At 41.4% G+C, this 13,710-nt stretch overlaps 1 protein-coding gene across 1 annotated transcript in view; it reads right to left on the bottom strand.

Moving 5' to 3' along the window:
* SCML2 (Scm polycomb group protein like 2) overlaps window positions 1-10,423 on the bottom strand; it is a gene marked incomplete at both ends in the record, with an annotated part of 57,457 nt that extends 47,034 nt beyond the window's left edge. The window contains 2 exons of the mRNA XM_084279456.1: window positions 3,942-4,010; window positions 10,402-10,423. Coding sequence (XP_084135582.1) covers window positions 3,942-4,010; window positions 10,402-10,423 — 91 coding nt within the window. The remainder of the gene's footprint in view (window positions 1-3,941; window positions 4,011-10,401) is intronic.
* Between the last annotated feature and the right edge of the window lie 3,287 nt (window positions 10,424-13,710).

The raw sequence follows: 13,710 nt of genomic DNA, 5'->3' as shown, positions 1-13,710 counted from the left end.
AGAACCTGGGCAAACAGCCTAATTTAAAAATGGAGGAAACAAATTTATACCATAGGTTCTTGCATTAGTGGCAATGCCCCATGGGTCAATGACCTTCGATGTTCTCTGCACTGCTGTATCAATACCCTATCACTTCTTATAAATCTGACACTCACAAAGTAACTCAAGCTAGAAGTGACCCCAGAAGGTCTCTAGTTCAGCCTCCTGCTCCTCCAGGGTGCCATCACCCTCAACAAGAAGATTTTTTTCCTTCCATCAAGTAGTAATTTCTCATGCTCCAGCCAGTGTTTGTTGCTTCTCGCCTGCCGTGCCTCTGGAGGAGCCTGGCTCTGTCCCGGCTACAGCTGCCTGTCAGGGAATTGAAGACAGCAAGGCGATCTCAACGCTTTCTCTTCTTTTGGCTGAAGAAACTGTTTTTCTGCTTTCAGTACTGGTTTTCCACTTACATCTTGCATTCCAGCTCCTTTTTTTTTATTTTTTGGTGGACTGCCAGCCAGCTTGCTCCAGTACAACAGTGTTTTCCTTGTACAGGGGAGCTCAAAACTCAATGCAGTACTCCAGATACAGCCAAAGACATACCAAAAAGGAAGCAAACCCCCTTCCCTCTGCCTGCTGCCTCCAGTTTTGCTGATAGGACTGAGTATGCAGTTGCCATCTTTCACCACCAGAGCCCACTGCTGGCTCGCAATCGGATACTGCCTGCCAGGACTCCAGGGCCTTGCCTGCAGAGCTGCCTCCGCGCAGCCACCTTCCCGCCCGAGCGGCTGCTGCTGCGGGGCTCTCCCTCTGGGGTTCCTGTCAGCCCGTTTCTCTAACAGGGGCTGACAGCAGCACTGCTCCTCCCAGTTCGATACTGCTGACAAACTAACAGTGTGTTTTGCCCCACCTGTCAGGCATAAAAGGGCACCAGCCCTAGTACTGACCCTGTGAAAAATGCCACTAGCTAGCAGCTGCCAAGCGGGCCTTGCACTGCCCAGCAGTCTGATCGTCTATGCACCTATCCAAACCACGTCTCACCAGTCTGGCTGAAAGGACAACAGAGACACTCTACAGAAGGCCTTGCTAAAGTCCAGATGAACAACACAGAATCATGACATCACAGAATCACAGACTGGGTTGGAAGGGACCTTAAAGATCATCAAGTTCCAACCCCCTACCATGGGAAGGACACCTGTCACTAGACCAGGCTGCTCAAGGCCCCATCCAACCTGGCCTTGAACACTGTCAGGGAGGGGGCAGCCACAGCTTCTCTGGCCAACCTGTGCCACCGCCTCACCACCTTCGTAGTGAAGAATTTTTTCCTAATTTCCAATCTAAATCTACTCCCCTTCCAATTTAGAGTTATTCCCCCTCGTCCTATCATTACACGCCCTCCTAAAAAGTCCCTCCCCAGCTTTCTTCTAGGCTCCCTGCAAATATCGGCTGCTCTACCCTTATGTACAAAATCACAAGAGGCAGCCACACAGAGTTCACACTTGGCAAATCCATCTCAGCTGTTCCTAACTTCGTCTTTCTCCTTTATTTGCTTGCAAATGGCTTCCAGGAGGATTTTCTCCACAGTCTTCCTAAAGACTGAGGTCAGGCAGGCCAGCCCTTAATTCCCTAGGTGCTCCCTTCTTGCTCTTCTTGACACTGGGCATACTGTTTGCCCTTTTCAAGTTATCAGAAAACTTCCCCAATCACTGTCACCTCTCTAAAATGAGAGAGAAGCCTCAGTGACATCAGCCAATTATGTCAACACCCTGGGAAGCACTCATTTGCTCACATGGACTTGGGAATACCTAGTTTTGCTGAACTGCTCCCTGTCTTCTACTGTACATAATGCTTCAGTTTAGTTGAAATCAAAGTTTTACAAAATTTAAATTGAAGATTTCAACAATGAGTTAAGTGTCACTTGTAGATAGGTAGAATTTAAGGTCCTGGTTTATTTAGGTTAGTTTAATATAGTATTACGATCGCCTAAACACTGTTCAAGCAGACAAAATGCCTCATGCCTTCTCATTTCATGTCTAGGTTCCCTTGACAAGCATCTGATCTTTTTACAGAGATCTGTCATTTAGGGTCTTCATTCCACAACCTCTCCTTTTCAAACATGAGACTTTCTTTTAATTTGGGTTTTCATACTTGTGCAAATGTAGCAGTTTAAGTGCAAGATATTTCATAGCCTGCTATACACAGTGTACCTCCTTCTATATGATTTGATCATTCAATTATAATTTTTTTCCTCCTGTCTTCTCTACCTAGTTTAGTCTATTTTTTTACGTGTTGTTCTCATGTCTCTATCTCCACTCCTCTTCCACTCTTTCTATCATACATCCCCCTGAAAACTCTGGAGACTTCCTGAATGCTTGCCCAAATCATTGTAAAGCATCTTTCTTCATCCAGCACCAAGAGGGTCTTCTTCCTTCCCACCAACAAGCAACAGCACAAGAAAAAATTATCTCATCTACAGAAAATCAGAGATCCTGCATGATCTTGAGCAAGGCACTGCCCTCAAGATTTCATGAGTAAATCCATAGCTCAGATGCTAGATTAACAGTGTAGTCCCAAGTGGAAGAACACAGATGTAAGAATAAGGCTTGCCTGCTTAGCACTGCTTCTCCACAAAGCTTTTTCAACACCTTGCTCTCTACTGCAGGAGAAGGCAGGGACGTTTTCCAGTGATTCATGAAATATGCTTCTCTTATCCACATATGAAAAGCACTTTGGTGGGGGGGGGGAGCATCTTATGGAGCTCCGTCTGTTATGTTAGACAACATTACTTTAAAACACAGACATGCTGAGTCCAGTTTCACTGCAGCACCTCTTACACTGCAGAAGAGGGAAATCAAGACACTAAGACACTTCCTTTCCCATCTCAAAGCAATGGGGAAGAAAAACAAAGATGCCTGCTAGGATCTTCAGAAATAAAAGAATTAATCCTGTCAAATCTAACAGCTGAAAGCTGCACTATGGCTGGTGGTAACAGGATATCATATCTTTTATGCAAAGTCATTACCTCAACTATCCAGGTACCATGTCAGTATCTCTGCATGACTATAGTACTCATAAGGAACTCCTCCACTGGTACCCAAGAGAAGGTCTGAATCGGACCATCAATAAAGAGTCAGAGGGCACAGAAATAGAAGCAGAGCGAGAGCTAAAGTAACCCAGTGACATTTTATTGAGAATTAACTAACAACTCCTGAAGAGATTTTCTACTTCAGTAACAGTGCTCATGACATTTCTTGCTGCCCCAAATTCAAGCAACAAAGATGAATGTACAAACGGTGTGTAAGGATTCTGCTGCTCTCTCACTGCAGCCCACAAAAATGCCAGCAATCCCATGTATGTGCTGTCCTATGGTACCTGCTGAGGAAAGTAGAGGTTGTCTACACTTGATAAGAAGCTGGGTAATTTCTGGTTAGTGTCTAGTTTCCTCAGTTTACTATTAAAAACACAGTTGATTTGAAAACAGAATCTGTTTAAAATAAAATTTGCTTCCCAGACAATTTAACCCAGTTAGCAATCCTAAAAACTCAGAGTATTAATCTGAAAATCCTTTCTTTCGCATCAGCAAACACATTAAGGCAACAGAAGGTAACTGCATCAAAAAAGGCATGAAACTAGGAAATATGTGATGAAAAGAACAGACAAATGAGTAATGAACTAAATAAAATTAATGTTTACACAGCATCTTTGATTACATATACAAAGGGTACTTGTCTTAGTAAAACTAACAAACTCAAGTCAAGCATTTTCAACCATCATTTTCTATACCAAAATATATTTTCCTAACAGATTTCAACAAAAACAATGGTACTTATTTAACTACCCACCAATAACAGCCAAAGAGATTGGGTAAAAAAATTTTTAAAAAGCCTCATGAGACAGTACCATCCAAATACACACTTTTTCCTTTTGGTTACCTTAACTAATACCCTGACAGCTGCAATACCTACCACTTTTTAAAGACGGGTTGTTTGCCTGCTGATTCTTTCCATCTTTCTCTTTTTTAATATTCTTTGAATCTAAAAGACAAGATTCCATTACATAATAAATGTAATATTCACATCATAATGACGTCCAGCATAACACAGAATGCTTTCAAACAATACAGAATGTCTTGTTCCAAATACTGGCTTTCTTTTATTCATTTCAGGGCATAATCGAAACAATATTTGTACTGTAAATGTAATCCCTGCACTATTTTTCTTTCCAAATATATTGAGAAGTACAACATGAAAAAGCAGAGCTTTTCACTACTTCACATTACATTATTAGAATAATTCCAGTTTCAGAAAATGCAGTATTAGCTCCACAAAGAGCAATGCTGTCCTAATTTTTAACACCGACTCAACCTACAGGCAATTTGAGATCCTCAAGATTACCAGATAACATTGTCTAGACCACTAGGAACTGAGAAACAATAAAGAAAATAAACCACACAAACCCATCCTAAAAATGTATTTCCAAATTAAAGATTCCATTCTATATTTAAATTCTTGAATACTCAAATGCAAGCAGATATCTCAGTGCATGTCAGTTATTTAATTTTTTTTTTCAGACTATTCTACCTTGTCTATCATTCACATCTACACACATACAGAAAGGAATCTGTCATATTTAATTTTGCTGGATTTCAGTGTGTATGAGAGGCACGGGGGCTTGGAGGCCAGAATGGAGGAGACTAAGGAAGCTGCTTCCACTCATTCCCTTTAGTCTTTAAAATACATTGGTCTGATGACTTGCTTTTGACACTCATGGGCTCAAGTGCAATTCAAATATGACACTGAGTTGGCAACCAAAACGCAGTTTTCAGATTTGAAAAGGTTCTCAAACTCTGCCAGGCAGAATGACTCTCTGGGTTTGCAGACTCCTCTGTACTGGGAACAGAGCTGCTGCTCTGGGATGGCTCATGTCTCAGCTCCACCTTAGGTCATCCTCATACTGAAAGTGTTAGTAGCCAAGTCTTGTATTTGCTCACACGTATGTCTTTGGCTATGGACAGGCTTGCACTTGAAATCAAAACACTAACCTAGAATAAGAAGCATGTGGTGATCAGAAATACTTTCTACTTTATAGGTTCCCAAAAGAAAATCCTTGTGGATGTCAATTTCATATGGACCTGCTGAAATGACTCTGCATGTGCACACTGAGCTCTAACCCAGTACCTCCTCAGGAGCAGGGCTTTAACCCCAGGTGGACTCTGTGTTCTGACAACTACCAGGGGGAATCTGAAAAGGGATAGTATTAAAACTAGTCCAGTAACAATTACAAGATACAAGGCTAAAACTCACCTTCTCCCTTCTACAGATCATAATATATTCCATCCAGACTCTTTGGGATTGAACTGAATACAGCTAGTTTTCTACTGGGTGGTGGCAATCACCAGCAGAGCCTTTTGCCATGTTCTACAAGCTCAGTTAGTCAGGCCTTCCAAAAAACAGTCACAAGTGTGTTGCAGATATGAGGCTGACGGCTTACAGAATAGTTAACTTCCCCATCCACTTATTTCCAAGGAGAAAATCCAACAGAGTCACACATAAGAGACTTATTGAAAAAGAGAACTTATAACTGCTTCCTGTGAGCACCCAAAACTTGAAAAGGCAGAGTCATCAAAGAGTATCTGTCCAACAGTGCCAGATTTCAAACAAGATGACAGCCTTTCATGATGAGAGACATCAAGACCAGGTGAAAGAATGTGAAAAACTGCAGCCTGGACACCAGATGAGTTCTTGCTGACAACCACCACCCAAATTATTTCCTATAGCAGTTATGTTCAGTGCCTTACAAATATCTCAGCAAACATGAACACTGAAATAGAACACTCTCAGCAACACATTTTTCTTATCATCAGCCATTAGAAAATTAAGAGAACAAAAAGGGGTGATGACATTAATAAGAAGAAATGGATTCCTCAGTAGCAGTTTGAACATCTATTTCACTTGAGGTGGAGGCATCTTCATTCATAACAAACCCAAAGCACCATAGCTATCACTTGCTTTTGATGGCCAGAAATTTAGTCCTTAAAATGCTCAAGCAAAACTCACCCAGCAATGCAGAAGACTGAGTAAAATAAATCTAAATTAAACCAAGATTATTTTCAAAGGCTCCCCTTGTTTTTATGTATCCTAGTGTTGGGAAGACTGGTACTGTTAGTGTTGTCTAGACTGTTACCAAGCTAGAGTGGTTTCTCTAAGGAGATGAAAAGCTACTAGCAGCAAGAATTATTAACTTGTTTTCACATGAGATACCTTGTATCTACTGCTAGGTCAGAAAACCCTCCTCCATTCTATACTTCACAGTCGCTATGATGCCTTGGTCTGGTGTGCCTCTTCCAACATCAGTAGTTAGGGTAGGTAATATTTTATGGTTTATTTTTAAAAAAAAAGTAAAATAAAATAAGATTTTATGAAAGTCACCCTCCACCAGACCAGGCTGCCCAAAGCCTCATCCAACCTGGCCCTGAGCACTGCCAGGAGGGGGCAGCCACAGCTTCTCTGGGCAGCCTGTGACAGGGCCTCGCCACCCTTATAGGGAAGAATTTCTTCCTAGTATCTAATCTAAATCTGTCCTCTTTTAGTTTAAACCCATTACCCCTTGTCCTGTCACTACATTCCCTGATAAAGAGCCCCTCTTCAGCTTTCCTGTAGAACCCCTTTAAGTACCAGAAGGCCACTTTAAGGTCTGCCCAGAGCCTTCTCTTCTCCAGGCTAAACAAGCCCAACTCTCACAGCCTGTCTTCATAGGAGAGGTGCTCAAACCCTCTGATAATCTTTGTGTCCCTCCCCTGGACTCACTCCAACAGCTCAATGTCTTTCTTGCAGTGGTTCCCCAGGAGCTGTACACAGAACTCCAGGTGAGTCTCACAAGAGCAGAGCAGAGGTGCAGAATCACCTTCCTTGACCTGCTAGTCAGAATTCTTTTGATGCAGCCCAGGACATGTTTTGCCTTCTGAGCTGCTAGCACACACTGCCAGCTCAATGATATTAAATCAATCAACACCCTCAAGTCCTTCTCCTCAGGGCTGCTCTCAATCCATTCTCTGCCCAGCCTGTACTTGTGCTTGAGCTCGCCCTGAACCATGCGCAGGACCTTGCACTTGGCCTTGTTGAACTTCACGCAGGTTGCATGGGCCCACCTCTCCAGCCTGTCAAGGAGCCTCTGGACAGGATTCCTTCCCTCCAGTGTGTTAACTGCACCACACAGCTTGGTGTCATCAGCAAACTTGCTGAGGTAGAACTCAGTCCCACTGTCCATGTCTCTGACAGAGATGTTAAACAGTGCTGGTCCCAATATCAACCCCTGAGGAGTGGCACTCGTCACTGATCCCCGCTTGGACATTGAGCCACTGAGTGTGACCGACCAGCCAATTTCTTACCCACCAAAGGGTCTGCCTATCAAATCCACGTCTCCCCAATTTAGAGACAATGATATTGTATAGGACAGTGTTCAACATTTTGCACAAGTCCAGGTAGATGACATCTGTCATTCTACTCTTACCCACCAACACTGTAACCCCATTGTAGAAGGCCATCAAATTTGTTCAGGCACAAGTGGCCCTTAGTGAAGCCATGTTGACTGTCACAAATCACCCCCATATTTTCCATGTACATGAGCAGAGTTTCCACGAGGATCTGCTCCATGATCTTGCCAGGCACAGAGGTGAGTCTGATCAGTCTATAGTTCCTTGGGCCCTTGCCAGATAAGACTGAGGTAAAAAATTTGAGTACCTCAGTTTTCTTCATATTCTGAGGAACTGGTCTCCTGTTTCCTTCTGGAGAGGACCCACATTTTCCCTAGTCTTGCTTCAATCACTGACATACCTATACAAACTTCTCTTGCTGTCCTTGATGTCCCTGGCCACATTTAATTCTACCAAGGCTTTATCTTTCCTAACCTAATCCCTGGCTGCTCGGACAGTTTCCCTGTATTCCTCAATATAGAGGTTGTGAAAAAGATAAATACTTCCTCAGGTAGGAATGACTAACTCCTTGAAACCTCAAAAGTGGACTTGAAAATGGGAACTTTATTCATATATTAGACAGAGGAGACTTATTAGTTCTAGAGTCTTGAAGGTCACGGTGGCAAAAAAAAAATAGGTCAGTTTAATTCATTATCTGTCTTCCTCTATTCAAAAAGTCCATTTTTAAGGAGGCAAGTTTCAGTCTACTTTTTGATGTAAAACACAATACATCTCAGATACTTCTCTCAAAACACAAATGAAAATGAAATGCTGCTACTGTGAGCTTAGTCATATGCTATTCAGCTCAAAAAGAAAAAATCTAGCAAAGAATGCTATGCTATTTTCAAAGAAAGTTTTTAGAATACTGTAATACATGTAAGTACATAAAGTTTGTATATTCACTATGTAAATATATATACACATTTAGCTTATGATACACACAGGCTCAATACTTATTCTGAAAACCAGATGAAAGATTGTTTTCTTCTAGGTTACAAGATCAGAATACAGCATATACTAAAATTACAAAAGCAACATATTTCTATTGTTCACCAACTGTTGGTGCACAACTACAGTGCACTTCATAAACTAAAGCTGTACATACAAAACAAGATCAGAGCATGATTATTTAACATAGTGCCTTCTCCTTAGCGATTCAAAACTCTGTGTGTTTATATTACTCCGACCTTATCTGTAACCACAGAATTCTTCTGTTGATAAGATTACTCAACAGAAGACAGGCAAGAACAACCACATCTATCATGCAAGAAATTAGAGACAAGGAAGAAAAAAAGACAAAGCCATCTTGACTAACTTGTGAATGCCAAGAAAAACAAACCACCACCACCACCACCAAAAAAATCAGAAAAGGCACCTGTAAAATGAAATGTCTGGTAAAGATAATCCTGGCGACCAGCGTACAGTTCCTCTTACAAACTACCATGTTCAACTCCAGCTTCTTGTCTGAGATGCTTTAAAAATCCACCACACTTCTTTCTGGGAAGAATTAACCTTTCACCAAACAAGATGACTGCTCTGCCCGCACGCTGGCAAGCATCACGCCTTCTGACAGTTTCTACCGCAGAACGGTGTGCTGCGTGAGGAGGCGTGTGTGGTGGTACCTTCCCGGGCTTCCTATTTGCTTGCTGCCCAAAGCAGGGAAAAGGCAGTTCAGTTATGCTTTCAAGACTTCTGCAGTTATTTCTTAGCCACCTTAAAAATCTTCACTCTGATAGGTGTTCAAAACATGGTAGGAGACCACTTTCATCAAAGAAACCCCTCGTCTTTTCCTAATGGACGGGGAACAGCTTTGGGTGACAGAATGTTTGCTCTTCCTGTGCCGTGCAATCACTCACCTTCAGATGAAGTTTAAGAGAAGCCCAAGACGTATCATTGCTCAGCAAGGAGCCTTCCTCACTCCCTACCATGCAGAATTGTGAGCACCTTTTAGCTACTCTTACCAAGCCTCTGCCCACACAGTTGAGGGTATCAAGACAGAGTGAATATGAAATATCTCCTTCCCCTTCTTTTTATGCTTCCCTGATAGGATTCTTATCTAATCTGCCCAGAACATGGTGTTTCTTTGAGTATATTTAGGCAACAGCCATGCAGAAAACCTACAAGAAAAGGGGATAGACTTCCTCCATAAACTCTTGGTGCAACAATTAAACAGATGACTCCTGCTATTACAGAAAATCTATTATAGGAAAAGAAAATTATTTACCAAGGGAGCACACAAGTGCAAAAAGCAGCTTGGGCTGAAGGTGGAAAGCTCAAGCAAAGTTCAAAAGTGCTAGCAGCCTTTTATGGGGGAAGGAAAGCTCTGAAAAGCAGCAGCAACCTGGTTTCAGTCAGTGAGCCTTTCTCTCTTCACATTCTCTTTGTTTCACTACACCCAGACACCCTTGTTTCTTCTTAAGCCTCACTCACTATTTTAGCATTTAACTCACAGTTAGCTTCTGCAGATGGGACAGAGTAGAAATCACCCCTTTGCAGTACACTGTGCATTTATGGAGGGATTTCTTCAAAAATGTTCATTTTATCTTCAAGAGACAGCTGATAATGCCATTTGTTGTGATAGAATTGGATTCCTTGGACTACTCAGTTATCATTCCACTAAATTGCATGCAGCTCCAGAATAAAGCACTGCATTTTATTTAATATCTCGGCTAGACACACTCTTCAGTTTTAGAGCAGTATAATGGCTTCAAGGCTGTCACAGGACAAAATTGCTTTGATTGAACTTGTAGAACTCCAGGATAAGCCAAATTTAGCATACATAGTTTAAAACAGTGTGAATTTTGAACTTACCTGTATTTAGTATGTATCATAAACTGTCTTGTTTAACCAAGCAGTATAGTAATTGTCAAGTATCTATATCCCACCACCTTCAAAAAGGGAATTTAACAGGTCCCTATTTTCTTTCCTCTTGGATAAAAGCTACCAGCCCTTACCTTTAGCTGCTGTTCTCCCCATGGTAACACTTCTGTGATCTCCTCTCTCACAATAAAAAGGCTGAAGTTGAAAGACCGGTTAATTCTTCCTTTCAGCACAACAGTTTCCTGTGGAGTAGTAATACAACAAGTTAGGGGGAGGTTACTGTTGGGGTTTGGGTTTTCTTTTTTTTTTGGAAAGGAGGATTTTTTCTTGTTTTGTTTTGTGTTTTGGTATATAATTATCTTGCTGGTTTTAAGTTGTAAACATTTAACAAGCTACATGTAGAAGAACAGTATGTAAACAATGTAGCAAGGGTACAGAACCCAAAGTTTTATTTCATTAATGTTTTAGACAGTTCATTGTAAAAATATTTGCATTTTCTGTGGATTTCTAATACAAAGAAAGATAGAAAATGTGCTTTATTCCTTCTGTCCCTGAACAAACATTACTGAAAAAAAAAATGGAAGAAAGATTTTTATACATAACCATTCTCATCCTGCCTCACACACACAGAGTTAAAGCAATCACCCATTTTAACACCGTTAGGGACAATACTCTATCTTGCACAACTAGGGTGGAAGGGGGAACTAAGTGCTGATGTAAGAAATCTACACAAAAGCCCAAGTGCTCACTGATACCCCTGCCCACTATGACTTGTAACAGAGCACAGCAGACCTGTTTGGGAAACACTAGCCACAGATAAAAGCATCGAGCCACATTCTCGCAGGGTTTAGAAACTAGAAGGGCCACCTAAACCCTATGAGAACGTGGCTCACTGTTTACCTGGAATTTCTTGAGTCTTACACTTGCATGCTAAAATAAAACAAGTAATTACACATACATAGTGCATGTAACAAGTGGGAGTCACACAGCTGAGCATCTTCCTGAAACTGTGACGTTTCAGCAAAGCTTCAAGGAACCTGCACACTGTGGGGATGAACTGCACAATGACAACTTCACACAGTGCAAGTCTCATGGCTAAAACAAAATACATACGGTTTTAAAAATGCCAGTGACTTAAGAGTTAATTTTGTGTGTGTGTGTGTGTGTGTGTGCATGTGTGTGTGTGTGCAAACATGCTGTACATTTGTAACAAAAACCTCTCAAGATTGAGGCTTGAAAGCAGTTACAAACAAAACTGAGTAATACCATAAGATAAGCAGGTTTTGCTACACAATAGCATTCGTAGCATAAATGATCATCGGGATTAAGAACAGAAATCCTTTTAAGCCACCAAATAAATTTGAAATACCTGATACTTTCGTAGACTCCCCCAAAAATTCAAAGCTCTTCCGCTCCAAGTAATAAATCGTGAAAGGTGATGCAGAGTCAAAGTAACTGTTTTTACAGATTACTTTAAAACACTGCATGGTTTTTATCTTTTTGTTCCAAGTACCAGATTGCACTTGGTGCAGTAATAAAGATTCCAACCCCGCAGTGATAGTCATCAAGTTTAGCACAACCGGAGTGTCTGTCAGAACATAAAAAGGATTCCAGCTTTTCATTAGCTTGTGTTGTACCAGATAGGCTACTTTACAGCATGCCCACCAGCCTGTTAAAAATATAAGACAACAGAAAGCTCTGAAAACACCGTTTGAAATGAGTCAAACCCAACTGCAGGAACACAATATATTATTGTTTCAAAGAGATGCTACTTAAAACTCAGTTGCACCTAAGAATTCAATTAAGAGCTGCTATTAAATTAGCGTATAGACCATGCTGGTTTTCATAGAAAAAACACTTACGCAGTGCATTTCTGAGCCTCTATCTAACAACTGCTACACGGTACTGAATCACAGCAAAATGAAAACCAGTTACCCCCGAAAGAGAACAGGAATACTCTGAAACAAAGTCTGACTTTTTTGCAGGGGCAAACCTAGGAACAGCTTGTAATTACGCAGCAAACTGTAGCAAGGTAGTTACATCCTTGGCTACCCAAGACAGAGACCTCTTATGTTACACTCACCATCACCAGCCTGGCTCATCCCACAACACACATGCCACAGAGGAGAAGAAAACCATCAGGAAATACAAGGGAGAAACTTCCAGGGAAGTTTTGGCAAAATTACATAGGAAGAAGAGTGCTCAAGGCACTCTTGTACACACAGCTCGGCAAGCACGCCAGAGTGATACAGAAAGACAGGGTTAAGAAATTAACCTAGCAGCTTCTAGAAATGAAGGGAAAAAAATGAAACAAAACAAGGTCAGGAATATAGGAGCAAAGAAAGAAATGCAAAGACGGAAGCCGGATGGCGTTGAAGTGCACAAAGCAGCAGAATGAGAAACAGTAACAAAGTGCAAGCTAAGCACAGTGATTGTCACTCACAGAGAGAAAATGGCCAAAACCCACTGACCTAGGGAACAGCAGCAATGAACCCGTATCAAACACCAGTTAGAAATTGCTGTAAATTAAGGAAACTGAAAAGCAAAGGGGGGAAAAAAATCCACAAACCTAGGATAACATTGGATTCATCATCAAAATATCTTCCAACTGAAAGCGCGGTGGAGGATCTCCACAGTCACAAAGGGTATTATTTACATCATGTACAATTGCCTTTATTTAATTCCTTACTGAAGTTTTTATTGTTAAACCTGAAATAACTGTTCCTGGCTACCTCCCACGGTGCGGCCCTTTGTCAGAAAACAGTATTATTGGTAGACAAGCCTGAGCCTTCACCCTCCCTGCATTGCTACTACATAATACCAGCTGTCAGGAAACAGGATGGAAAGCATTTTTTTCTGTCTAACTTTGCTCTTCTCATTTTGAAAAAAAATGACTCAAAGGACATGTATTGCTGCATCTCATAGTTAGTATTCTACAGAAAATGTCAAAATCATTCTCTGTTTTGCCTGTTATGCATCTTCATTACCTTTCTCACTGTAAGCCAGGCACTCAAGTGAGCCTAATGTCCCGACAAAAATCATGCACAGTTAGGGCTCCACATTATGAGTTTATCCTGGCAGCATGTCCATTCATAAAAATACACGGCACAGAATTAAATATAACATTTAAAAGAAGCCTAAGCAACCAGTAGATTGTGGGTTTAGTCCCCAGCAAAAAGATGAAGGCTTTTCTCTCAATGATTCATCAGCTCATCCAGGTAAGATACAGACACCAATTTTAGAACCAGTTAGCTTTTTGACCTTGCTGGTGGCAGACGTGTAGTAACTCATACCCCCTTGCTGCCATCCTCAGGGGGAGGAAGGTATAGTCATCAACGGGCAGTCTGCCGGGTTAGATCTGAGGCTATTCTCTTGAACAGCTGCACTGCACAGCAGAGCAATCTAACATGGCATCTTCCTTGAAGCACTGGTTAAGTTGTCTT

This window comes from Gallinula chloropus (assembly GCF_964237585.1).
Source record: "Gallinula chloropus genome assembly, chromosome: 1".
NCBI classification, from domain to species: Eukaryota; Metazoa; Chordata; class Aves; order Gruiformes; family Rallidae; genus Gallinula; species Gallinula chloropus.
This window is presented reverse-complemented; position numbering and strand designations above follow the sequence as displayed.